The following is a 27793-nucleotide window of genomic DNA, read 5'->3' on the forward strand; positions in this document are numbered from 1 at the left end:
TTATTTCGTCCGCTTGGTGTGTAATCCAAATGCCTTCTCTTGCTTAGGCAAGCACGTACGGCCCTTAGTGTAAAAAGACAATGTTGACCCATGTGACTACCCATGGTGCATTGAATGCATCTGCTGTGGGCTGGACGTGGGCGAGCAATCTTGCGGGTCCATGATCCTTGGGCGTGCCATGTGGTGGGGTGAGGCTCTAAGCACCTAAACGTCCAAAAGAAATAATGGGGTTAACATGAGATAAATAAACTACATTCAATTATGAACTTCCTGAGTATCAGCTCAGCTGCTTCATCCCAGCAACCTCACTTTGCGACTTTTCTGCAGTACCAATCGTTTTCATGATGAATTGAAGCACTTTATCTTATATGGCTCGTCCTAAGAAGCCTCGTGCAGCAGTCGTTTGCAACACGTCTTCGGAAAACAAGGAAAACGATTCCATGGTATGTAGCCATGAGCCTCTGCAGCTGCTTTCAAAGAATGGTATTTCTGTAGTGCAATAATCTCTGTTCAATACAACACTCGTAGCCATTTTACACTGGAACTTTCACACAAGAAGATACCTACTAGCCTGTCAAATTGTGGCGGCCTTGTTTGGATCAGATAGGATACTTAAGCAATGACGCATAAATTATGGTGGTCTCAATGGAGCTTAAAATCACTATGTTCAGTATCTGTATTTTTGCGCCTCTGTATATTAGAAAGTAAAACCTTTTCAGATGCATCTTAGTAGCCCAATCAGAACTGGTCCTTGATCTGGCGCTGCTTAATGAAAACGAGTTGAAGCTGATCAGTCTCGCTATTGGGACATGCCATTGCTATTTTTGTCGCATGTATGTCCCGTCATACCGTTTATGTAAGAGACTTCAATGTGAACTTAATCTTTGTATCTTGTTCAGAATTTTCTGGAGTAACTCAGTACCTGTTAAGCACCCTGTAGCACAAAATACATGTTATAATATCTCAATAATGTATGCACGCATGCACACACACACACACGCGCACACACACACACCCTCTTCCCTTTTGCCTATAATTTGCTTGATCGATGGAATGCAGTAATTCTTATCTTATTTCATGGCATCAGTGGTTTTGATAGCTTATCAGATAGTTGCATCTATTTATTGCTGCAGGATTTGTTTCATCTGGAATTTGATGGTGCATGCAAAGGCAATCCCGGCAAAGCTGGAGCAGGGGCCCTTCTTAGGAGTCCAGATGGTTCAGTGGTGCGTGGCTGCCTCGTGAATTCTGAGAGTATCCTCGGGAGTTTTGACTTTAAAAGAAAGATCTGAAGCTATTCATCAAGTGCTTGGAAATGTCTGCATAGCGAAAAATAGATTGGAAGCTGTGTTTGTTGAACTTGGAAAAGTCTGAACAGCCAGAGCGATACATTGCAACAGTGTCAAGTATCATATCTGAATACTTCTCAATTTATTAGATATGTCTCGTTCTCTCTCTCTCTCTCTCTCTCTCTCTCTCATGCACGCATGCTCACGCACATGCAGACGTGTGTGCATGCACTTGCTCTGCATGCACAAGGGAAATTCAATGGAGGCCAAGAGAATGTTTGAGGAGAAGTATATTGACTTCTCAAAACAATGCTTCTTATGAAGAGAAAGTATTCTTCTTTTATGCTTGGCCCTTTCTGGGGCTCTTGTTTCAAGTGTTCCAATTACTGGCCCTCGTTTCGTTGCTACAGTTGAAATACCCTCTCAGCTTGTGTTTCACCTATAGTCTAGCCACACCCTGTCAGGCTATTTGGATGTCCATCCAATCTTTGCAATTCAGTCTTTCAAACAATGGAGATGCGAGTGGATCTCAGCTGTCTCCATACCATGTTAGCATGAGAAAAAATAGGAGAGAGTCAAAGCTATACTCAACAAAAAAGCCTGGTAAAGACCATGTAAAACTTGTAGTGCCCTTCAAGAAGAAGGGACAACCTCTCCACTCTCTGAGGAAAAAACTTATATTGGCAGAAGCAACCTTGGAAGACTCCTGCATACTCAACCAAATGACCATCAAAGTGTGTACAATAGCTGTCCAAATACTGGTAGACTGACAGGAGATTGATGAATCACTGTGCTCCAGAAACAATGGGCATCCAATAGCTTACTAGGATCAAACTGTGGTGCCTGGAATCCCGCTCTAGCAATCATCTGACCCATCTGGATCTGCAACAGCTCATCATACAATAGTTGCAGCAGAACACCAGGAAACACCCTCTAGGTCTGCTAGGTCATAACCTCCAAACAAATACAAGATGGTATACATAAGGCCGCGTGAGTCAGTGGGAACAACTCTATGTGGCTCGAGTCAATGGGGAATGTCACTTTCTAGAAGATGGCATCAACCTGCAGTGGTGTCATGGTGAACTCTGCCTGCACTATCTCATGTGGGAGTGAGGGCTTACTCCGAATCATCCTAGACCCCATAGTCACCTGTAGCCGCCCAAATCTCCTCCACTATGCCATCGGTAGATCACATCCCTATAAGGGTGCACTGCATACATGGCAGTCGGTCGCACTAGTGTATCAAAAAGCTAGGTGGATCTTGAAAGTGTGCTTGGAAGCATTGTCTCTCCAACCGGGCTAGAGCACCCCGTCCCTGTGTGAGTCGTGCTTGGCTGCATGGGTCATAGTGAAAAGGGGTCCTGTGAAGACTGCTCCCAAATATCCAAATATGTGTAGGACTGCACTATCTCCATTGGCTCGTCTCAATAAATGAAGCTGAGTCGACGGAGCACTGCGTGTGAGGTGTTGAAGACCATAACCTTGGTCTTCCCAAGGTTGACTGTCAAGTCTCTCTCTCTGTACATAACACCTCTAGGGCCTCCAAATGTCTCTGCAGCCCCTCCGGTGAGGACGAGATAAGGACTATGTCATCAGCGTATAGCAATATTTGTATCATGAGATCGGCCAGTAATGATCCCTTGCCTCCTAGGTTGTCAATGAAGGAAGTGATCTCATCAATGTGAAGCCCGAAAAGGGTCGGTGAGAGGGGGCAAGCCCGCTTCACTCCGATCGTACTCTTGACCCAATCCGATAGATCACCTGGGACACGATCTTTGCCTCTGACTGACTCATAGAGGCTCATCACCCCTCAGATCAGTGTTTCTGGAATCTGCATCTCCTATAGTCTCCTGATCATGCGGGATCGTGGGATAGTGTCAAAAGCCTTCTGAAAGTCTACAAAGCATGTGTAGACTTTCTGGTGTCTAGACCGCGCCTCCTTAATGATGGCCCTCAGGGTGAAGATGTGGTCTAGGGTAGAATGCTGCCTTTGGAATTTTGCCTGTCCTAGTGCCCGTTGCCCCCGAGTCTCTGTATGATTGCTGAGCTCCCTCTCTAATATTGATCTATAAATCTTGGCTAGCGTATGGCCAATCATAAGGGTACTGTAGTTCCCAGTATCCATAGGGTCCCTTGCTTTGTGTATCGGCACAATAGTGGTGGTGCTCCAAGCAAGTGGGAAGCTGTGACAGCCCGGTTGAACATCTGTGCTAGGACTGGAGCGAAGACCTCCTGCCCATGTGCAAAGTGCTTAGTCCGTAGGCCCTCATGATCCTGTGCTCTCCGATTGTAATCGACGAAGTGCACCCATACATCTGTGTGGTGAACTAGTGATAGGTGGTGGGCTTGGGCACAGAGGACATGTCCGGCGGTGTCTGCATCTAGGCATCATAGAAGGAACATGCATACTTGTGCCACACATCTTGGTCAATGATGGGATTCGGTGGCTTCCCCTCCAATAGAAACCCCAACCCAGTGGTCGGGTCTCCTCCTCAAAAAGATCTGAGAATTTCATCCATCCTGTGTGTGAGAAAGGCTCGCCTCTTACAACGTGTCAATCATTGAAAGATCTTCTGCGCCTCAGATGACATTAGATGACCCAAGGCCCGCTCGTGTGTGAGGTGTGCTCTTGCCTCTCTGCACTTGTCGTCGAACCAAGGGTTTTTAGGCATCTTCCCAACTTGGACCCGCATGGATCCGGTCATGGGAATGAATCTGGTGGCAATGTCTTGTACCACTGAGACAAGGGTGTCAGAGACACGAACGAGGTCTATATCATTCCCAAGTATGGCCAAAGCTCCTTGGCTAGGTGACTCACATACACTAGGTCGAGAGCATGGTCAAAGTGAATCTGGATACGTGCAAGCGCGGGGGGAGCTTTCCCTGTGGTTGGCATAGTGGTAGAGATATGGAAGGCCAGGTATGAGTGGTCAGCTCAGAGTGGGGGGGGACGAGCATTTTCCGAGCAAAATCTTCGGAGCGTCCGAGCAAAGGAAAAAAAAGGCTTCCAACTATGTAAAAATATGGCAAAAATGGATCGGAAGTAAACATAGTTTCACTTAGAAATATGCAAAGTATTGTAGCAATGCCTATTTTATACACGAATCTTTACGTGAATCTTTGGGAATGGTGAGAACAGAATGGGATGGCTTTTGAAGAAACCCACATGTAGAGTAGACTTCTCCATGAAAATTCCCTTATGATCCTTCTTAACAACTTTCACTTAATAGGGGGTGACATTGAAAAACCTCTCTCAACCTATCTTCATGAAAGGGCTTCTCCAAAGAAAACTCATTGAAGCAAGACATCAAGGTAGTTTCGCTAGCGAAACCCCTTTGAAGTAGTCTTCCAAGGTAGTTTCGCTACCTCCAGTGAAACTACCTTGGACAATACTTTTAAAAGTGACATAACTTTCACATCCAATGTCCAAATATAGTCATTCAGCCACTCAAATTGATCGGAAAGCCCCATTTGAGCACATCGATGAAGTTATATTTTGGAAAATCTTGCATATATAGTATTAAATATTACATGTATTTTATGAAAGTGATATTTAAGCCCAAGTTAATACTTGTTTATAGTAATTTAAACTTCTTTAAAAACATGTCCATAAATATCTTGTTATTAATTCTATAAAAACACTAGAAAGATATTGCCATATGATATAAATGTGTTTAATAAATAATTATTTATGTCTAATATTATTACATTGAGAGTGATTATGAGGGATGTTTCTTTAAAAAATTATTTTTCAATACTTTTTTAAGGTAATAACAAGGGTACAAACGGATGTCTATGAATAAGAAGATTTATGTTATGTAAAAATGAATGAGTGACTAGTATGTATAAAATAAAAGTGAAAATACCATGTTTCCTTAAGAAATACTATTTTTTAAATCTCTTGAAAAACACGCTCGAATAAATCTGCCCATAGGTTTTTGCTCGTAAAATTGACGCATCCAGAGGAGGGGGGTATGATGATGTCGTGTATCCATGAGACAAAGTCTAGTGGGCCTAGTGGGTAGCCCATTGTACTAGACCCACTGCCATGCAGAAGCAAGTGAGTCTTCCAGGTGATGGCCATCTTTGAAGACCATTCTAGATGATCAAGTCGTAGAATGCCCCTAGCTCAAGTAGATGTCGTCCATATCCTGTCACCTATGGGGCATCTGCAGAGTGTCTCAGTATTCCGAGCTTAGTTGCATCTAGCTCCAGGACTATGGGGATCTCTGTCATCTGTGAAGTCAAGCAGGCTCACCTGTCTATTTCCTGTCCGTGCATTGAAATCCCTCAGTAGGAGGGTGTCTCCCTGTCTGGAGAACTCCGTGATGTCATCATGGATCGTCTCAGATGGGCTGCGTCCATCTGTAGTGACCTCTTGCATAGGATGACGTGTCTGGAGGGAAGCAACACTCCGCAATGAAGATAGGTTGGCATGTGGCAGCTGAACTCGTTTTTACATGTGTCGTGTATGCTTCTCTCTGTGTACCACAGATATGAGTGGTCTCAAGTGTGATTTGAAAAGGACAGCTAATCCCCTGGAGCCTCGTACTCTACTATCTCTCCTCAACTCCCTCCTATGAGCTGACTCCCATGTGTATCCTGTTACTGTGGGCAGCCCTCTCTTTGGGCTTTTTTGCGTCTCGGTGTAAAAGATCATATCTCTATCATTATATGTCTCCAAGAAACCTCCTGGGTTAGACCATAATGTGCCATTACAATTCCATACTCCTATTTTCAATCCAGTGTGTACACTCATCCCATGGGCTTGACACCGTCATAATTCTCCCTCTTCCTAATCTTCCTTGCTTGAGAGGGAGAGAGAGAGAGAGAGAGAGAGAGAGAGAGAGAGAGAGAGGATGTATTAACGTCTTCAAAAGGCCTTGCGGGCGTATGAGACAAAGTACATTATTAGAATGACACATGCTCATACAAGCCACAAAGGGCTGAGGCAAAGGGCTCACTAAGACCCTTTGCTGTGTACAATACTAGACTCAAATCAGAAATACAAAAACACAAACTCCAAGTCGTAAACTAGGGACTAATAGCTAGATTTAGTCTTAGAGTAGGAGCTAGAAGACATATCTAGCTGCCATGGTGGCTCTCCTGTGAGCTGCAAAAATGTCTTGTATCTGTGTCTTTCTGGTCGTCTCACGCTGTGGTGGGGGGCTCGGTCTCCGAGCTCTCTGTATTCGGTGTGCCATATCAATAGTGACGCCTTTGCTCGGGGGGTCTTCGCCAAGTAGAGCTGTAATGGGTTGGACCTCCATCGTGCGTGCTTTGGTCTATCACTGCATCGTGGGTGCCTCCTACGTCTCTACCTGTATCCCTCCTCGTCGTCGTCTCATCTCACTGGTCTATGCTGCCCTTATGTCGTCGATCTCTTCCTCCTCTCTCGTGACATGCCCAGGAGCATACTCGAATGTGTAGAAGTCTGTGATGTGTTGTTGAGCTCATGTCTCCCGTTGAGCAGGCTTGTCCCGCTTTGTGATATGACGTAGAAGGGTCTCTCTACGATGTCTCATCTCCATCATATAGAGCCTGACGTAGACATGGTCCTAGAAGTGAATCAATTTGTAGAGAGGCCCAAATCCAAGGTCCTCCTGGAAGAGGTAGTGATAGCATCCTCGGATCTCATAGTAATTGGGCAGGTACATAAGAAATGCTCCTTTGTCTCTATCTCACCCAAGGTGCATAGTTTGCAGATCAGCTACTCCCTAGGTGTGCCTGCGGCTCTTCCTGCCTCAATCCTTAGCTGATGGGATGAGACTCACATTTGCCCAATGGCAATCCTAAGGGCATGTGAGACTTGTCCTCCAGATAGTGGAGTTTGATGATCACTCATCCTCTGACACTCTCAAGAAATGTTCGCAAAAGAATCTAGCCTTTGTGTGGAATTCCTGGTCCCTTGTTGGTGATGTATAAAGCTGGAGCAGGTCTAACCGTATGATACGGTTGATCTCATCCCGTGGGACTAGGGATCAAAAGCATCATCCCTCCGAAAACTTCCCTGACCAACACATCTGAGTCCTGACTATTCCGGATCTCCCGATTGGTAAGTAGGCTCCCGCATCCCTATAAATGGCTTCATGCGAAATACGTTGACTGGTTTCGAAAACTCATACCCATGAAGATCCGCGATCAGTCAACAACGGGGGTCGGCGGAAAGCCAATCCCACCTGTTGGATCAAGGGGCATTATTCAAAGGAAAACGGCGAATCGGGTACTTTCCAAACAAGGTGAATTTCATTCATGTGGCCTGCCCTAGATGGTGAGATGAATTGGAAGCTGAGAGGGGGAGAGAGAGAAGGAGAAGAAGACAAAGAGAGAGAAAAAGTGGGGGAGAAAAAAGTGGAGGATTAAAGGGATGATGAAGAAGAAGAGTACTAGAAGGGGGAGAGACGATCCATCTGAATGCCATGTTTGTCAAACCATTTGAAAATGCGTGCATACCAGGCCATGCGGGCCCCACTCTCAGCCAGCCGCATAGATGACTCCAGTGCCCCTCAACTTCTGCCCGACCTCCATTAATGTCATAGCATCCTTGTAGCCATCACCTCAAACCGCTTCAGTATCTCCCGATAGTATTTTTCCTGGGATTTGAAGATGTTGTCTTTGTTCTGCTTGACCTCGATCCTAAGCAAGTAATGGAGAGATCTCAAATCTGTCATCTCAAACTTCTCCATGATTATCTTCTTGACCTGAGAGATCTTCCTAGTATGGTCACCGGTAAGGATTAGATCGTCAACACAATGGGATCAGAACCAGGCTTTTACCCTCCTCTGAGAAGAGATAGAGGTTTGCCTTCCAGTGATTCTCTTTGGGTTTTGCAGAGAATTGACTCAACAGCCCAACGGCAAAGGAGATGCCCGGCCTGGTGTTGGTTAGATAAAGCAGATTGCCCACCAAGTGTCGATACCTGTTGGCATCTACCAGATCTGAGAGTCGTGTAAGCTCAACTTCTGCTTGACCTCCATCTGTGTCACATCATCCTTGCAGTCCATCATCTTGAATCGCTTCAGTATCTCCCGATAGGGAGATGAAGATGTTGTCTTTGTTCTGCCTGACCTCGATCCCAAGGAAGTAATGGAGAGATCCCAAATTTGTCATCTCAAACTCCTATTGGTATTAGAGTATGAGATTTCACTCAAGATGAGAAGCAATAATGCACACATGAATTCGAAGTAATGATCTTGTTTGAAAAGATGACAAAAACTCTGGGACAATAGAGTACATACAAGAAATCTAACTGCTTAGCCCGACCAAGCTTGTTGTAGTTTACAAGAAGATCTATGATATCGACACACAATTGAGCAAACAACAGTAGGAGCCACACAGGCCGAGACACTCCACAATGCTATATGAGCACATAGCTCTGATAAAAGGCGACACGCCTCAAATCATTCAGCATAAAAAGAAGCTTGAAGAAGACGCCGCATATAACGGTGCCAAGACGAGCAGGAGAGAGGGAGAATTGCCGACCATGTGCTCCAATGAACCATCACCAGCTAGCACCTTTGAGTGACGCGCCAGAAGTCGACCTTCTACAAGAGACACCTTCTAGAGCACCGCTCTGCTCTTGTACATGTCCATGCATGCATGCAATAATGCCAAGTGGCCGCTCACTGCCACCCTAATCAACCCTACAAGGTTTACCATTCACTGATGCTAACAAACCCAACAATCCCCCCAATAAACCGAGGAGGGTAGAGCACAGCTATAGACAAACACACCGAGTGACTCATCTGATGCCAGAAGTCGACCTTCTACCTGGATAAACGGAGAAAGCATGAGATACCTTCTAGAGCACCGCCCTGCTCTTGTAGGATCGATTGAGAGAGAGAGTGCAGGTAGCAAAGTGTCGCACAAGTCTTAGCCGTCACGTCAAACTTGGATAATGAAAAAGAGAAGTACAAGCTACAAGTACCTAGACCTAGGACTAAGTGTCCTAGGTGTCACATAGGACTAAGTGTCCTATGTGGCCTAAAAGGCACTACTCTACAAGTGTCCATATTTATGTCTACAAGGCACATACCATGGCCTATAGGGCATCACTAGAACCACCAAAAGATGGCCTACAAACCCCCCTCCATGGGATGGGCTGAAGTATTCTGGAAATGTCTCAAAATACATGGTATTTTCTGGTCATGGTGGCACATGTTCATCCAAAAGAATATAGCCACCTATGAATGTACAAGGGATGTCAGATCATGTAACAAAGGGAACCAAGTGTAAAGCCTGTGGGAAGACTTCGAACTTGGGACGAGGAAGTGCCTTTGTAAACATATATGCTATGTTGTCCTCTGTGGGAAGATAGGACAACTCTATGTCTCCTGTTGACAACCGCTCCCGAACATAATGATAATGAACTTCAATATGCTTGGTACGCGCATGAAACACTAGGTTACGCGCAATGGCCAAAGCACTCTGGCTGTCAGTGTAGACAATAGTGGAGGATGTCTGGCGAATACCAAGATCTGTAAGTAACTGTCTAAGCCAAACACACTCTACTGTAGCGGTGAAAGCTGCCCTGTACTCAGCCTCACAGCTAGATGTGGCAACTGTTGGTTGCTTCTTGCTGAGCCAAGAGATACATGAATTGCCAAGCAAAAAACAATTGCCAAGTATGTGACACTCTGGTGTCGGAACATCCTGCCCAGTCACTATCCGTGTAAGCATGCATGGTAAGTGAACCCTGATCACCATAGAAGAGGGCTAAATCTTGAGTGCCTCTGAGATATCTGAAGACTCTCTTCACTGCCTGCCAATGCTGTGAACTGGGCATGTGCATGAATTTGCTGAGCTGAGATACCGCATACTGCAAGTCAGGTCTGGTGTGACACAAATAAATAAGGCATCCAACAGCGTGGGCGCCCATCATGAGCTGAGAATTTGAAGCTAGGGTCTACTGGAGTAGAGATTGGCTTGCAATCTTAGAACTGAAAACGATCAAGGAGCTGTCCAATATACTTGGACTGTGACATCATGATACCCCCCTCAACATGAGCAAACTGAATGCCCAAATAATAGTGGAGCTGTCCCATGTCTGACATTTCAAAAACCTGCTGCAAATCAGCCTTGAAAGCTGCAATTTGCTGAGTATCTGGGCCCGTGATGAGCATATCATCCACATATAAAATCAGCACTAAAAAATCAGATCCACTCCCGCGGACATAAAGAGTGGGTTCTGTGGGGCTATTCTGAAAACCAAGGGATAGTAAGTGTGCATGAATTTTGGCATACCATGCCTTGGGTGCTTGCTTCAAACCATAAAGTGCTTTTCTAAGCCGGCATACCTTATTTTCAGAATTAACAACCTCAAAGCCAGGAGGTTTTGTGACATAGACGTCTTCCTGCAGATCCCCATGAAGAAAAGCAATTTTAATGTCAAGCTGGTGCACTTGCCAATGATGATGGGCTGCAATGGCAATGACACATCTAATGGTAGTAATCCTAGATGTGGGAGCAAATGTCTCCTCAAAGTCAATGCCTTGTTGTTGGGCATACCCTTTTGCAACAAGACGGGCTTTGTATCGATCTATGCTGCCATCAGATTTCCTTTTTAATTTGTAGACCCACCGGGTTCCAATGGCATGCTTGCCGGGAGGGAGATCTACTAATTCCCATGTGTCATTTTTAGCAATGGAAAGTAACTCAGCTCTCATTGCATCCATCCACTCTTTGCTGTCAAAAGCATCTTTATGGCACAGAGGCTCTTCATTGCAAGCTGTAGCAAGGAGTGCAAACTCAAGAAAGTGACCATGCTGTCTATTCCCTGATCTTGTCCGGGCAGCAAAAGGCTGATCTTGTTTGCTGTTCCTCAATGTATCAAGAAGCCATCTGGGAACTTGCCTTTGCTGTCTATTGACAGCTCTTTCTTCAATGACTGCATCATGAATAGTGGGATCATTTTGTGCCGGAAGAGAAAGCTGCAAATCAGCATGAGGTAGTGGCTGATTATTGCTTGGTGGAGGGCCTGCAGGAGGCTCATGTTGCTGGTCAAAGTCCTCTTCTGAGGATGGCAGAGGTAACCAAGATTCAAAGGCATCAAACATGTCAACATCTGGCTTAGCTTTGCAGTCCACAAGAGGAGAAGCTGAATGTTCAGCAAAGATTACATCTCTATTGACAATAATCTTGCCAGTATTTGGTTGGTATAACCGATACCCTTTGCTCTCCTGGCTGTAACCAATAAATATGCATTTGATTGCCTTGTCATCAAGCTTATGTCTCAGCTGAGATGGTATATGAACATATGCAAGAGACCCAAAAACTCTCATGTGTGAAAGTGAAGGCTTCCTGCCTTTCCATGCTTCATAAGGTGTAACAGTCTAAATGCTCGTGTAGGTGATCTATTTTGCACATACTTGGCACACATTATTGCATCAAGCCAAAATTTATTGGGCAAAGACTTGGCCTTAAGCATGCATCTGGCCATCTCCATTGTGGACCTGTTTTTCCTTTCAGAAACAGGATTCTGCTGAGGAGTGTAAGGAGTAGTACATGAGTGAATAATGCCCCGTGAAGACAGAAATGCATCAAACTCCTTTGACATATACTCTCCCCCCCCCCTATGTGTGTGGAGGGTGATAAGCTTGCTTCCTGATTCATTCTCAACCATATTCAGCCATCTCTGAAAGCATAGGAAAACTTCAGATTTGGCTTTTAAAGGATATATCTAGTAATATCTTGTGAAATCATCAATGAGAGTCATGAAATACTTGTACCCCCCAATGGCATTTGTTCTCATTGGGCCACAGACATCACTGTGCACTAGCTGCAATTTCCTTTGTGAGAGTTTTGGACAATTCTTTTGAAAAGGAAATCGATGCATCTTACCCAAAAGACAACCCTCACACACATGTTTGGAAACTGTGTGAGTTTGAGGTACATCATTTGCCATCTGTTGTGAATGTAGCTTTGCAAGAGCTCTATAATTGAGATGGCCCATTCTCTCATGCCAAAGATGAGTTTCAACAAGCTGTGAATCTGAAATAGCCAATGCTTCAATAGAAAGTGTAGTTGAGTGATGATTAAGGTGATAAAGCCCCTTTTGCAAAGTGCCAGTGAGAACTATGGCATTGTCATCACGAAGATCATAAACTAGGCATCTGTAGCCATCAAAAATAACTCTGAAACCTGAAGTGGCAATTGCTGAAATTGAAATCAAGTTGACTTCAATTCCAGGCACAAAAGGAACATTTGTCAGAGTAACAGGATGGCTTGAAATGGATGTGAGCTGCACATCTCCAATTCCTTTTATAGCATATGAAGCATTATTAGCACATGTGACAGTCCCCCCTTGAGGTGCATCAGCTAAAGAATGAAACAACTGTCTGCAAGATGTGACATGTTTGGAAGCACCACTATCAAACTCCACTCATGCAAACAAAAGAGAAAATCTTTGCCCCTGATCAATTCGTGGAGGATTATGACTCTGCTTATGCTACGGTTCGAGCAGCCATTCAATGTCTCAATCCGATTGAGACTTCCAGAGCATTGGAAGATCCACGATGTCTTCCACGTAAGCTTGATGAAACCCTTCATTGGGGAACCACCTCAAGAGCCCACACTGGATGATGCACCTGAAGTAGAGGACACCGAGATCTTGTTGATCCAAGAGCAAATTATTCTGCATAACTTCACTACGGGACGTCGAGGCATGACTCGCAAGATGTACCTTTTGAAGTTCAGAGGGCTCCCATCCACCAATGCCCAATGGGTGGACAGAGCTACATTTTAGGAGAGTCCTGAAATCCTGGATGCTTATGAGGAAGCATTTTAGTTGAGGACAACCAAATGAAAGACGGAGGGAATGTCATCCTGCTTCAACAACATGTATTCACTTGCTTGGTAATATTTCTTTTTGTTTTTCAATAGTATGCTTATTAAGAAATGAAATGTTTTCCTACTGTTCAGTTACGGTCAATGAGGACTAGGTCTAGCATTTGAAGGTGGACCCCCTTGCTTGGGGTTATGGGCATTAGTGACCCACAAGAGTGATGGCCTCTCTTTGAGAGGGACATCTAGAAACCACACCCCACCTGAGTACCCAAACATGGGACCAATCAAATGCACAGATTGCATACTGACCTAGGAACCATTCAAGAGAATGTTCCCTGAGCTTTGGATGTGGGCTTGGTAGCATGCCAAGAGTAATGGAGATACAAGATAAGACGACAAACAAATGAGCTCAGTATAGCTCAATTATGACCTTAGAGTATGTCAGTAGATAGTCCAAGCTGCTAGGAATTTGTGGGTGCGATCAGAATTGAATTCTGACAACTTTGAAATTTTAGGGTTTTTGGGAATGACACGTGGCAGACTGCCATATGGAATCTGAGCTGGCAGGTCAGTCCACCTGTCCTGCACATGTGGTAGCATGCATGGCAGGTGGTAGGGCATGCAGGCCAAGTGTCTGGCCCCAAATTTGGTAGATTTGGGGCAGGTTGTGGGCTGTCCTCTTTGGGACTGCAGCCCACCAAAAATCTGGGACAAGTGTCCACCTTCCACTCTGGGCCTGGGGGGGGCTGAGCCTATAAAAGAAGACCTCTCCCCTTCATTCCTTACATGAAAATTCGTCACTTTTCTTCTCCCTCCTTTTGGTTGATGCAGCAGAACCTCTCCAGCTCCTTGGGTGTAGCCAGCTTCTCCCCAGGCCATTCTCTCACCTCAGTAGCACTTTCTCTCTCTACAGCAGCACACACTCTCTCTACGGTTTCAGCCCCTCCTCTCCAGAAATCTGCCCCCTCTCAGCTTTTCTGGAACAACAGTAGCATCCTCTCTCCTTCTCCTAGCTTGGAGCAGCCACAGTCCCTTTCTCTCTCCTGTTGCAGTCTTTCTCTTTTCACTGCAGAATTTCTCTCTCTACTGTTCCAGCCCCTTCCCCTTGCAGAAATCTGCCTTTCTCTGCACCTATGGAACAACAGCAGCTCCTCTCTTACATCCCTTCCCTTGGGATCAGCATTGGCACTCTCTCTCTATAGCTATCACTTGACCCTTTTGTAGATGAAGTCCTTGATGCCTCTGAAGCTCCCTTGGGGTGAGGAGAGTGTGGAAATGGGGCTGGAATGAGAACAGCTTAGAAAAACAGCCTGTAGGCTAGGGAGAGAAAGTCACGAAGGGAGTATGTATTGTCAAGTTTATCTCATTTACAACACTATTTCATGTTGTTTCTACTATCTTTCTAGTAGCAGTTGATGCCGGTGGCGATTGCCTTGGGGCTTCTCTTACCCAGGATGGTCATGTTGTGGCCTTTGAAAGCCGACGGCTAAGAGATGCTGAACTTCAATATGATATCTATGAAAAAGAACTCTTAGCTGTAATTCATGCTCTCAAACTTTGGAAACACTATCTTTTAGGGATAGATTTTCTTGTAAAAACTGATCATGAAAGTCTTAAATATTTTCTAACTCAACCTCTGATCAGAGAGAGACATATGAAATGGTCTACCTTTCTGCAATCATTTCATTTTCGGATACAATATACTCCTGGAAAAGAGAATGTAGTGGCTGATGCCCTTTCTCGTAGACCACGGCTTCACCATTTTTCAGTTCCCTATCATGATGAGCTAACAGCCCTCAAAGAATTCTATGAGGGAGATGCTGATTTTGCTCATCCATGGGCACATCTGAAAGATGCAGGCACCCATCATGCCTACCACATCAGGGATGGCTATTTATTCATAGAGAACAAACTATGTATCACAAAGTAGCTTAGATCTAAAGTGATGGAGGAAAGCCATAACCCACCCTATGCTGGTCATAGGGGTATTGTGGCCACTTTTTCAGCCATGGATAAATTTTTCCACTGGCCTGACATGAAAAAGGACACTGCTGCCTACATTTCAGTTAAAAAGCTAAGTATGAGAGAGGAAAACTCAAGGGTTGACTTCAGCCCCTACCCATTCCTGAGAGACCATGGGAACACATCACCTGCAACAGGACTGCTCCGAACTAACAGTAAACACTACTAAGTTTAGTAGAGTTTGCAGGAAAGTTAAAGTAGTGTAGTTTAGGAAAAGGGTAGGAGAGGAAGATCATGGGCTGGATCTTCAACAGGGACTTGTGAGGGGCTGCACAAGGACAGGAGGAAGTCAATCCTTTTTAGAATTCAGCTGAGTATTGAACTCTTGCTATATATTCTATTTCAGTAATGAAGTATAAGTCATGAATAGCTTGCCAAGTACAACTAGAGCCCTTATATAGGTATGGCCCAGGGTAGTACAAAGCAGTGTTGCTTATGGGATTATCTCCTAGGATGCCACGTGGCAACTTATGGTATCCCCTAAAAAAAGAAGAAAACACTTACAAGCCAATAAAGGCCTTTCTACTAACTTTTAGCCTAAGTTAGAAGTAACCCTCTGTTACAATCCTCCCTCCTCAAATAGAAATTTGTCCTCAAATTTGAAAAGGCTGTAACCTGGACATACAATGCTCCTTGTAAACTTGGACAGCTCAATTCTGGTCATATCAGCTAAACAATGAGGTTTTTCAGTCAAATACCTCCCTGTAGGCATGCTGATCTGTAAATGGATCATATAATATTCCCAAGAAATCAAGCAATCGGGTGGAAGAGCTATGCTGTCCAATATAACAGATCTGATCATATAATCCAGTGAGAGACATGCTGATCTGAGAAAGGATAGTGAATGCTGGCTGCAGCATGTCCATATATGCTGTATAGCAAGAGAAAATCAAATCTGCTCATAAAGACTCAATTTTGGCCATAGAATTCAGCTAAGCAATTGAGGGTACTGCTCCACAATTGTAGATGGCTGCCAAGAAGACTCCTCATCAGGTAGACCTCTCCATTTGATAAGATATTCCATGTAGGACTTGTTCCTCAACACATGATCTCTAAATCCAAGGATCTTCTCAGGTATATACTCAATTTGGCCCTCGTCATCCATAGGAGGTAGCTCTTCCATTACTTGCTCCTTAGGCCGCAAATACTTCTTGAGCAGTGATACATGGAATACTTTGTGTATTCTAGAGGATGGTGGGAGCTCCAACTAATAAGCCACTTCCCCAACTTTCCTCAAAACCTTGTAAGGTCCATAATACCTATGAGCAAGTTTAACATTGGTATTACCTTTCAAAGAAGCATGCCTAGACTTATGTAATCTGAGAAATACATAATTCCCTTCTTCAAAATGAAGACCTCTCCTATGCTCATCAGCATAATCCTTCATCCTTGCTTGGGCCCTTACCATATTATCTTTACATTGCTGTAATAGAGCAGTCATGTGAGCCAAATCATCCTTGGCTTGCTGGCTTGTCAATGCTTGATCAATAATGGTTGATGGGACATGAGCTTTACAGCCAAACATGGCTTCAAAAGGGCTCATACCAATTGAAGTATGCTTGGTGGTATTATAGCAAAATTCAGCTAGATGCAACCATTGATCCCACGATGCTTGGGTCTCAAAGCAAAAATGCCTTAAATACTCTTCCAACCAGCGGTTAACCCTCTCTGTTCGCCCATCAGTTTGAGGGTGATCTGCTGTACTTAGGGTAAGAAGTGTTCCCATAGAACTAAAAAGCTCTTGCCAAAAATGCCCCATGAACTTAGCATCACGATCACTCACAAGCTCTTGAGGAAGTCCGTGTAATTTAAACACATTCTCCATGAATTGCTTAGCCACCTTGGAAGCTGTAAATTGGGTCTTATTAGGAATGAAGTGGGAAGCTTTAGTAAGGCTATCAACAACCACAAAGATGCTGTTCCAACCCATAGAGGTCATTGGTAGACTTGTAATAAAGTCCATGCTGATATGTGTCCATTTACCTTGAGGTATAGGTAGAGGTTGTAGTAGACCAGCTGGCCTCAAATTCAACTCCCTGTTTTGTTGACAGGGCTTACAGCTTTGAACATAAGCAAGAACATCCTTCCAAAGCCCCTTCCCATAAAAACTCTGTTTTACCTTATCATACGTCTTGTTGAGGCCTATATGCCCAGCCATAGGAGATGAGTGACATTCCTGCAAGATTAGCAGCTTATAGGAGGAATTTTCAGTATGAAATATTCTATCATTATACCACAAGAGCCCATTGTGTAACTTGAAATTGGGATATTGCCGACAGTCAGGATCTTGCAAGTCTTGGAACGTAGCAACTGCTTGAGGATCATTGAGATACTCTTCTTGAATGCCATGGATCCAATCTTTATAAACCTCAGTAATAGATGATAAAGTACAAGCCCATATCCTGGAAAGAGAATCTGCCACAATATTTTCTTTGCCCATCTTGTAATCTATGTCAAAGTCATAGTTTTGCACAATGGATAGCCATCTCCTTTGCTTGGGTGATAGAGAAGACTGAGATAGAAAATATATGAGAGTCTTATGATCAGTCTTGACCTTGAAATGGCTGCCATAGATGTAGTGGTGCCACTTTTTGATTGCATGAAGTATTGCCAACATCTCTTGGTCATAAATGTGGAAACTTGACTCCTTGTCATCCAATTTCCGACTTTCAAAGGCAATAACTCTATGACTCTGCTTTAGGACAGCTCTTATGCCCCTTCCACTAGCATCAGCCTCAATTATAAAAGGTTGAGAGAAATCAGGACATACCAAGATAGGCGCTGAAGTTAATGCCTCCTTTAATGCTTCAAAGCTCTTATTGGCACTGTCAGACCATTGGAAAGCATTCTTTTTTAGAAGATCAGTGAGAGGAGCTGCCAATTTGGCAAAATGCCTTATAAACCTTCTATAAAATGATGCTAGACTAAGGAACCCTCTCAGCTGAGAGGTATAGGCCAATCCTTTACACACTTTACCTTGCTGGGATCCACTTGAATGCCACTACTGCTGACAATATGGCCCAAATATTCCACTTCTTCAACCATGAAAGTGCATTTACTGATGGAAATGGGGAGAAGGTGAGAGACACATGACTGGAGATGAGTTGAGGCACGAACTGATGTTGATAGATTGATTAATCACAGCAAGTACATAGCCTCTTTTATAGGCTGGGCAAGCCTTACAGACACCTCATAGATGAGGTCACACACGAGAATCTAGATCCTATAATCTAGGTGAGGAATCACATCTACCACATGAGGTGGCACAAGTGTCCTCAAGACTCTTCACACTCACACAACTGTAGGACATTCCTAAGACTCTAGGACCACACACACTAGGACCACACACACTAGGACTCCGATTCCAACAAACCCCCTCTCGGAGCTAGGGTGAGAAACTATGACATCATCCAGACTGTGCATCCCAAGCAATCTCAGAGGCTAACAGCTGAGCATAATTCAGAGGTTGAACCAAGCACTCTCATGGCTTAGGTGTCAACATGATCAAAGACTCAAATCTGAGCATGGATGCATGACCAACTCATAGGTCTAGGGAGTACACCAACATCTTGGAACTCGGCCAGGCCTAATAAAGGAAAGACATAACAACCCCCCTTGTCTCCTACTGGGTACATGGAAGTAAGTGGAGCCTCTTAGGACAAGGCACACAAAATGACAAATTATTACATCATTTTAGGGGGACTACCCAAGGCAGAGTACCTAACACACGAGGAATATAGAAAATATATATTCATTTTATGCATAGCAAGGGTAGAGAATATAAGCCCGAAGTAGTTGCTTGCTCAAGAGTGTGCACATTCCCCCGTATCGATGAAGTGTCGATGAAGCGCATGACGGGAATGCCTGGAAGATATGTCGATGTCGGCCATGGGAGCAGCTACATGGGACAATCAGCCCATGACTCTCAAAGTGACAGAGTGAGAGTCACCAAATGTCGGAGAAGAATCTCAAGTTTGAGCAATTAGGCCCAAGGGGGGGCAAAATTCCCAAATGAATGTACCAAATGGTGATGAAATTACACGAATTTGGCAAAATCCACAAAAGATTTACATACGACACAGATAGAGCAGGGTTGCTACTGCATCAAGGCATCCTCAAGAGACAAGGAGGCAGCAAGGAATCAATGAGCCGAATCATGGACGATCGTGAGGTGAGTTGATGGCCACAGCCCTCAGGTCGTCAGTCGTCGAGTCAAGTCATCGCCAAGTAATACCCTCCTGTCCACGCCACTTCATCGCCTTGTTCATGGGAGAAGTTGCGTGGGCAACGGGCACTCAACAGGCGGGAGCAGCAGGATCAGACCAGCAGGTGTTCGGGCAGTAGCAGCAGAGGCTATGGCATGTAGGTGCAGCAGATGACGAGCAGAGAGGTGCAGCAGATGACGAGCAGAGAAGCGGGTAGAAGATCCGCAGGATGGCACAGCATAGAGCAGAAGCGGGAGCAGCAGCGTGGAGATTTCGAGGCTGTTTGGTAGGCGTAGAGTAGAAGCGGGATCAGCAGCGTGGAGATTTCGAGGCTGTTTGGTAGCTTGCTGTATGGCAAATCGTACGTCAGTACGGCAGATCGTACAGCAGTACGACAAATCATACAGCAGCTGCAGAGATCAAGTTGTACGGCGCCATTGTATGGAAGATTATATGCTGCAGGTACGGTCGTACGGCAGGCAAGCCGTACAGGCTATACGGCTGATTTGCAGTGGGTTGTGCGATCTTCTTGTAGGTTGATGAAGGGGCTTCTGGGTTGACTAAAGGATTAGCCATTGGTGAGGCGGGAAGGAGGTAAGGCTCAGTCAGGGAAGACCTGCTCTGATACCATTTGATGGAAATGGGGAGAAGGTGAGAGACACATGACTGGAGACGAGCTGAGGCACGAACTGATGTTGATAGATTGATTAATCACAGCAAGTACATAGCCTCTTTTATAGGCTGGGCAAGCCTTACAGACACCTCATAGATGAGGTCACACACAAGAGAATCTAGATCCTATAATCTAGGTGAGGAATCACATCTACCACATGAGGTGGCACAAGTGTCCTCAAGACTCTTCACACTCACACAACTGTAGGACATTCCTAAGACTCTAGGACCACACACACTAGGACTCCGATTCCAACATTCACTTGATTTGGCATACAACTGGTGTGTCCTCAATACTTCCAATACTTGCTGGACATGCAATAAATGTTCTTCTTTCGTTTTGCTGTAGATCAATATATCATCAAAGAATACCAACACAAATTTATAGAGGAAAGGCTGCAACACCTTGTTCATTAGGGCCTGGAAAGTTGCACGTGCATTGGTTAGGCCAAATGCCATCACTTTGAATTGAGCCCACGTTCTGTCCTGAAGGCAGTTTTATGTTCATCCCCCTCCCATAGAAAGTGCAGCTGAGTGATGATCAAGGTGATAAAGCCCCTTTTGCAAAGTGCCAGTGAGAACTATGGCATTGTCATCACGAAGATCATAAACTAGGCATCTGTAACCATCAAAAATTACTCTGAAACCTGAGGTGGCAATTGCTGAAATTGAAATCAAGTTGACTTCAATTCTAGAACATTTGTCAGAGTGACAGGATGGCTTGAAATGGATGTCAGCTGCACATCTCCAATTCCTTTTACATCATAGGAAGCATTATTAGCACATGTGAGAGTCCCCCCTTGAGGTGCATCAGAGCTAAAGAATGAAACAACTGTTTGCAAGATGTGACATGCTTGGAAGCACCACTATCAAAGTACCAGGACTAAGCATCATTAGCAGTAAAGAATGCATCAGCTTTGGAGGAATCAAATGAGCAATGGACAGCCCAAGCCCAATCATCCTGAAGAGCATGTGCATGTGAAGCATCTTCTGGCTCATGGGATTCAATAGCATGAGAGGCAGTAACTGTCAATCCGGCTTTCTTTTTCTTCGAAGCAATGCGCTTCCTGCATTCTGAAATGTCATGTCCAGGCTTGCGACAATAGTTGCATCTTTTCTTCTTTGACTTATCTGCTGTATTTTTAGATGCATGGGAGGAATTGCAGCTGCTATGCGCAAATTTTGGCTTGCCCATAGGCTTGGAAGCCTTGCCTCTTCCTGTCTGCTGTGAAGCAAATGCATGATCATGAATAATGGCTTGTCTATTAGCTCTACTTTGCTCTTCCTACAAAAGAAAAGTAACTAGCTGATCAAAAGAATAGTGGTCTGGATTACCCATGGCCGCTAATCGAAGGGTTGTAGCAAACTCTTGATATGTATCTGGCAGTCCATTCAATGTGGTACTGACAAGCTGTGAATTTGGCACCACCTCATCAATGTTGGCAAGTTGTTCCATGAGGTCCTTGACCTTTGTCAGGTATGCATCCATAGAGTCACCTTCATTCATGCTGACTTCCTGTAATTGCCTTCTCAAATATGCAACACGTGCCTCATTGCGAATCTGATAGAGAGAAGCCAATTTATCCCAAGCATCCTTTGCTGTCTTGCAAGACCGGATGTTTGGATGATTCTCTTTGCATGATAAAGCAATACATGAATGTGCGTTTGCATCTCTTGCATCCCATCTTGTCCGTTCCTGAGTTGGAAGAGTAGTAGTAGGAGTGCTAGAAGATGAGGCATCAGGAGGAGTACCCCCTGTAGAGGGACCAGCAGTAGAGGCAACCACTGTAGCATTGGTTGGCCTCAGATCAACCCCAGAAACAATATTCCACAAATGCTTTGCAACAAGAATATGTTTCATGAGATAAGACCACATCGGATAGTTGGTGCCATCCAACTTATCATCTTCACGAAGAACGCCAAATAGATCTTGATTGTTCCTAGCCATAGCAAATGTGATACCCTGAAAGAGACCTGAAAACCCAAAAGCCTCAAGGCTATCACTGCAAAAAGCTGGCTGTCCAAAAATGACAGCAAATATCTGCAAATTTCCGACCCAAATCAAAGGGCAAATGTAGATCTGACCCAAACTTGACTGTGGCAGGCAATGTTCACTGCAAAAAGAACAAATCTGGCAAAAGCCCCAAATTTAATGAGGGCAATTAGGCCAAAAAGAGGGCAAATGCAGAAAAGCCCCAAAATTTGCTGAAATTTTTGCAAATGTGACCCAATGTATGCGAATTTGACTCAATGTCTTGCAAAAGTGACTCAATGTCTTGCAATCTGACCCAAAAGTACTGCAAACAAACAAGAGATTGCAGCCCCAAATCCCGAAGTCCCAATGTTCTTGCAAGAAATTGCAACCAAAGAAGGTGAAAAGCACTGAAAGCCCCAAGAACTGCCAATGTCCGGATTGACAGCCAATGCTAGCTAGTACGGATTCTGACAACAGTTTCACATGTGTGAAACTGTACGGAATACCTGGTGCAGGTACAAGCTGTACGGATCTGGTACGTTGTACAGAGCACTGTACGGAGAATGTACTGAAGCACAATACGAAAACAGTTACGATGCCTGTACTAAAGCAGGTACTAAACATGTATTGTGCCTGTACGGAGTGCATGTACGGTTGTATGGCGATGCAAGCACGCTGTACGGAAAGTACGGAATCCAATATACGGATGTAGGTACAGTGTACAACGCAGGTACGTACGAAAGCAGGCACAACGTACGGAACACAGGTACAAAGTACAACGATGCAGGTACGGAATACAGTACTAAGAGGTATGACAGTGCAGGTACAGTGAGTGACCCGGAGCAGAGCAGGCTGTGCGTACGGGCGTTCGTATAGTCGTACGGACTGTATGGATGAGGGAGCAGGCTGAAGGGAGCTGGTGCGAGTCCAGGAGCAGGAAGCAAGTATTAAGGTGGCTCTGATACCACTATAGGATCGATTGAGAGAGAGAGAGTGCAGGTAGCAAAGTGTCGCACAAGTCTTAGCCGTCACGTCAAACTTGGATAAAAATAAAAGAAAGAGTGCAAAGTACTTGTACCTAGACCTAGGACTAAGTGTCCTAGGTGTCACATAGGACTAAGTGTCCTATGTGGCCTAAAAGGCACTAACACTACAAGTGCCTATATTTATGCCTACAAGGCACATACCATGGCCTATAGGGCATCACTAGAACCACCAGGAGATGGCCTACAGTACCTTATGTTCAGGAAAGGGTAGGAGAGGAAGATCATGGGCTTGATCTTCAACAGGGACTTGTGAGGGGCTGCACAAGGACAGGAGGAAGTCAATCCTTTTTAGAATTCAGCTGAGTATTGAACTCTTGTTGACAGGATGACTCAATGACAGGATGACTCTCTCATACTTAGCTTTTTGGCGAGACAAGCTGAAATGTAGGCAGCAGTGTCCTTTTTCATGTCAGGCTAGTAGAAAAATTTATCCATGGCTGAAAAAGTGGCCACAATACCCCTATGACCAGCATAGGGTGGGTTATGGCTTTCCTCCATCACTTCAGATCTAAGCTGCTTTGTGATACATAGTTTGTTCTCCATGAATAAATAGCCATCCTTGATGTGGTAGGCATGATGGGTGCCTCCATCTTTCAGATGTGCCCATGGATGAGCAAAATCAGCATCTCCCTCATAGAATTCTTTGAGGGCTGTTAGCTCATCATGATAGGGAACTGAAATATGGTGAAGCCGTGGTATACGAGAAAGGGCATCAACCACTACATTCTCTTTTCCAGGAGTATATTGTATTCGAAAATGAAATGATTGCAGAAAGGTAGACCATTTCATATGTCTCTCTCTGATCAGAGGTTGAGTTAGAAAATATTTAAGACTTTCATGATCAGTTTTTACAAGAAAATCTATCCCTAAAAGATAGTGTTTCCAAAGTTTAAGAGCATGATATACAGCTTAGAGTTCTTTTTCATAGATATCATATTGAAGTTCAGCATCTCTTAGCCGTCGGCTTTCAAAGGCCACAGCATGACCATCCTAGGTAAGAGAAGCCCCAAGGCAATCGCCATTGGCATCAACTGCTACTAGGAATGGTTTCCTTAAGTCAGGAATGATAAGTACAAGAGCTGTAGTCAGGGCATGCTTTAGAGCATGAAAAGAGTCCTTTTCTTTTTGGGTCCATTTGAACTTTAGATTTTTCTTAGTGAGATCATGTAGGGGGGCTGCAAGTTCAGCAAAATGCCAAATAAACCTTCGGTAATATGAGCATAGGCCTAGAAAAGACCTTACCTCATGGGCGTTCTTCAGGTCAGGCTACTCTACAATTGTCTGTATCTTGGCTGGGTCCATACGGACACCTTCTCGTGAGATAATGTGACCAAGATAGTGAATCTTAGGACGAAAGAACTCACTTTTCTTCTCATTGATGTGAAGAGCATTTTCAGCTAAGATTTGAAATACAATCTTTAGATGCTCCTTATGCTCTTCCTCATTCTTGCCTAAAATGAGGATGTCATCAAAGAAGACTGCAGTGAACTGTCTATAGTTCCTGAACAACCATTCCATCAGCCGATTGAATGTGGCTGGGGCATTGGTAAGGCCAAATGGCATTACCTTATATTCATACAGCCCAAATGTGCTTCGGAAGGCTATTTTATGAATGTCCTCAGGTACAACTCGTACCTGATGGTAGCCACTCTTAAAATCTATGCGGCTGAAAATTTTAAATTCTCCTAAACGATCAAAGATATCGTCTGTACGAGGAATTGGGAAACGGTTTTTAATCGTCTGTTTGTTTAAGGCTCTATAGTCTATGCACATCCTGAAGGTTTTATCCTTCTTTTGGAGTAGTAACATATGATAGCAGAAGGGAGAACTACTGGCAAGAGTTCTTGGATTTGCTTGAAGATTTCATCCTGCTAGGATTGACTAACTCTATATGGGGGTCTATTTGGAGGTGAAGACCCTGAAACTATGTCAATTTTGTGACCTTCTGGTCTCTTAGGAGGGAGGTGACTAGGAAGTTCTTGAGAGAAGCAACTAGAGAATTCCTGAAGGAAATCTACTCTTTCTTTTGTGAGAGGATCTGACTTTTCTTCACTTGGTTGCTTATCGCGTACAAACACTAGAAAAGAACATACTCCTTTCTTAAGCGAATTGGGAGATCGTGCATGACTTACCATAGAAATGGCGTTTCTTGAAACTCTCGCTGTAATGCTCACATCTCTACCCTTATGTTGGAGGGTTAGAATATTCTTCACATAATCGATTCGGGGGTTGACTTGCTTATGCCAGGGCATGCCGAGAATTACATCCGATCCTTGAAGTGGTGCCACCATGAAGGGTAGATGATCCAAGTACCCCTGGATGTGTATTCGAAGCTTGCCGATGATGGGGTACACCTTCTCTTCTTGGTTCTTGAAGGCTGCAGTTGCCTCCAAGGCTTCTCCTTTATCTTCTTGGGCTATCCCCAAGTTCTGTGCCATCTCATGAGAAATAAAGTTGTGAGTAGCTCCGCTATCTAACAAAAACAAAGCGGATTGATCCTTTACCTGACCCCATGTTTTCAACAAACTATGGGTGTCGTTTGTAGCTCCCTTTTCTGGAGGTGCTTCCACCTTGTTAACCACCAAAGCTGGCTTTTTGGGGGCTACTTCTTTGTTGCTGCTGTTTTTGGCAGCTTGAGGGCATTCGTAGAAGTTGCGGCCTCGCTTGCCACACTTGAAGCACTGCCCTTCGGAGTAATACTTTTGCTTCTGTTGTGGAGACAATGAGCTGAAAGTGCGGGCTGCTTTCTTCGGAGGGGGCTGGCTGGCTGACTTTTGCTCTTTTGGTGCGTCCTTTGCTGTCTCCTTATCCTTTTGTTCCTTGGAAGAGGTTCCTTGGGACTTTCGCTTGTTGCTGCTGCCGTTCGCTTGTTGGAGAACGCCTGCTTCTTCTCCACCTTCAAGGCAATGTTGATGGTGTCTTCGAGAGAAGTAAAAGCGGCAATGTCCACCTCATGTTGAACGACATACCGTAGGCCAGCAAAGAACTTCCTTTGCTGCTCTTTTTTATCCTTCCTACTGAATGCTTGAACTTTTAACAAAGTATCCCAAAAGCGATCAACATACTCACTGACTTTCTCTTCTTGGCGTTGGCGGAGGATGTCCCACTGCACCATTGTATCTCTCTTAAACTCCTTAGGTAGGAAGTGCCTCATCAAGTTCTTCTTGAAGTGCTTCCAGGTGTGCTATGTTGCATGTGAAGCATGCATCCTGAAGACTATATAGGAATAGCTTGTCTCCAAGAGGTACCTTATGCTTTGCATACCTTCGTCTCCGTGGACGTCTCGAAGGAGATGGACTCCGATGACGCCATCTACCTTGATGAGGGGAAGAAGAGGATGATTTTCCCTCCTTGTTGGAGTTGGTGTTGTCCGCACGGCCTCTTCCTTGGGATTGGGGCCCTGTGTCATGAGTTTCTGCTTGGTTGCTTTCTAGCACTTGAACTTGTTGAGCAATGTTTGACAAGAGAGCACTGAACTCATGCAGGTTAGGAGGAGGGTCAGGTCCATTGGCTGCCATGATGACAAGATGACTCAATGATGGAGAGACTCAACAAGAGAAAGCACAGAGTACAGGACCACTGCCTAAGCTCTGATACCAATGTAAACTACTCGGTGCTTTCTATCAATTCAGACAACGGATTTTGCAGAGGCGTTTGAATGAAATGATTGCGAGTTGCCAAACACATATACTTGAACTTAAGAGATTGCAATTAAGCTGGAATTAAGACTTATACAGCTTAAACACAAAGTGACATTATTGAAAAATTGCAATATGATTGAGGGGCCAAGACGCCCCCCCCCCCCCCCCTATCCAGGCTCACTTTATTCTTGAAACTGGAGATACAAGACCAAGGTGCAATGCACCTTCCAAACTTACGAACTCAGTGAAAGCCTAGGACCTAGATACAAGACTCAAGAGCATATGTACAAGGTAGACAACAGAAAGGAGGACTCCAAGCTCAGGTTTCAACTCTTGGCTTGCCCAATCCACAAGGAAGAAGCCTGCAACAATCACCACTTACATCCAACATTAGAGGCAAGCACTAGTTTCTAGAAAGATAGTAGAGACAACATGAAATAGTGCTGTAAATGAGATAAACTTGACAATACAGACTCCCTTCGTGACTTGACCCTTTTGTAGATGAAGTCCTTGATGCCTCTGAAGCTCCCTTGGGTGAGGAGAGTGTGGAAATGGGGCTGGAATGAGAACAGCTTAGAAAAACAGCCTGTAGGCTAGGGAGAGAAAGCCTTTATGGAGTGATAGTTGTAGAGAGAGAGTGCCAATGCTGATCCCAAGGGAGGGGATGCAAGAGAGGAGCTGCTGCTGTTCCAGAGGTGCAGAGAAAGGCAGATTTCTGCAAGGGGAAGGGGCTGCCCTTGCAGGGGCTGGAACAGTAGAGAGAGAAATTTTGCAGTAGAGAGAGAAAGACTGCAACAGGAGAGAGAAAGGGGCTGTGGCTGCTCCAGGCTAGGAGAAGGAGAGAGGATGCTGCTGCTGTTCTAGAAGAGCTGAGAGGGGGCAGATTTCTGGAGAGGAGGGGCTGAAACTGTAGAGAGAGAGTGTGCTGCTGTAGAGAGAGAAAGTGCTGCTGAGGTGAGAGAATGGCCTGGGGAGAAGCTGGCTGCACCCAAGGAGCTGGAGAGGTTCTGCTGCATCAACCAAAAGGAGGGAGAAGAAAAGTGACGAATTTTCATGTAAGGAATGAAGGGGAGAGGTCTTCTTTTATAGGCTCAGCCCCCCCCCAGGCCCAGAGTGGAAGGTGGACACTTGTCCCAGATTTTTGGTGGGCTGCAGTCCC

At 44.7% G+C, this 27793-nt stretch overlaps 1 protein-coding gene across 1 annotated transcript in view; it reads left to right on the top strand.

The window, feature by feature from the left end:
• Nucleotides 1-255: 255 nt before the first annotated feature.
• The window catches only part of LOC147880276 (uncharacterized), a 64998-nt gene continuing 37460 nt past the window's right edge, over nucleotides 256-27793 (top strand). The window contains exons 1-2 of the mRNA XM_087371070.1: nucleotides 256-443; nucleotides 1134-1226. Coding sequence (XP_087227196.1) covers nucleotides 369-443; nucleotides 1134-1226 — 168 coding nt within the window. The 5' untranslated portion in view covers nucleotides 256-368. The remainder of the gene's footprint in view (nucleotides 444-1133; nucleotides 1227-27793) is intronic.

This window comes from Dipteris shenzhenensis, chromosome 32 (assembly GCF_047967505.1).
Source record: "Dipteris shenzhenensis isolate YYH24624 ecotype China chromosome 32, Dip_SZ_1.0, whole genome shotgun sequence".
Taxonomy (NCBI): domain Eukaryota; kingdom Viridiplantae; phylum Streptophyta; class Polypodiopsida; order Gleicheniales; family Dipteridaceae; genus Dipteris; species Dipteris shenzhenensis.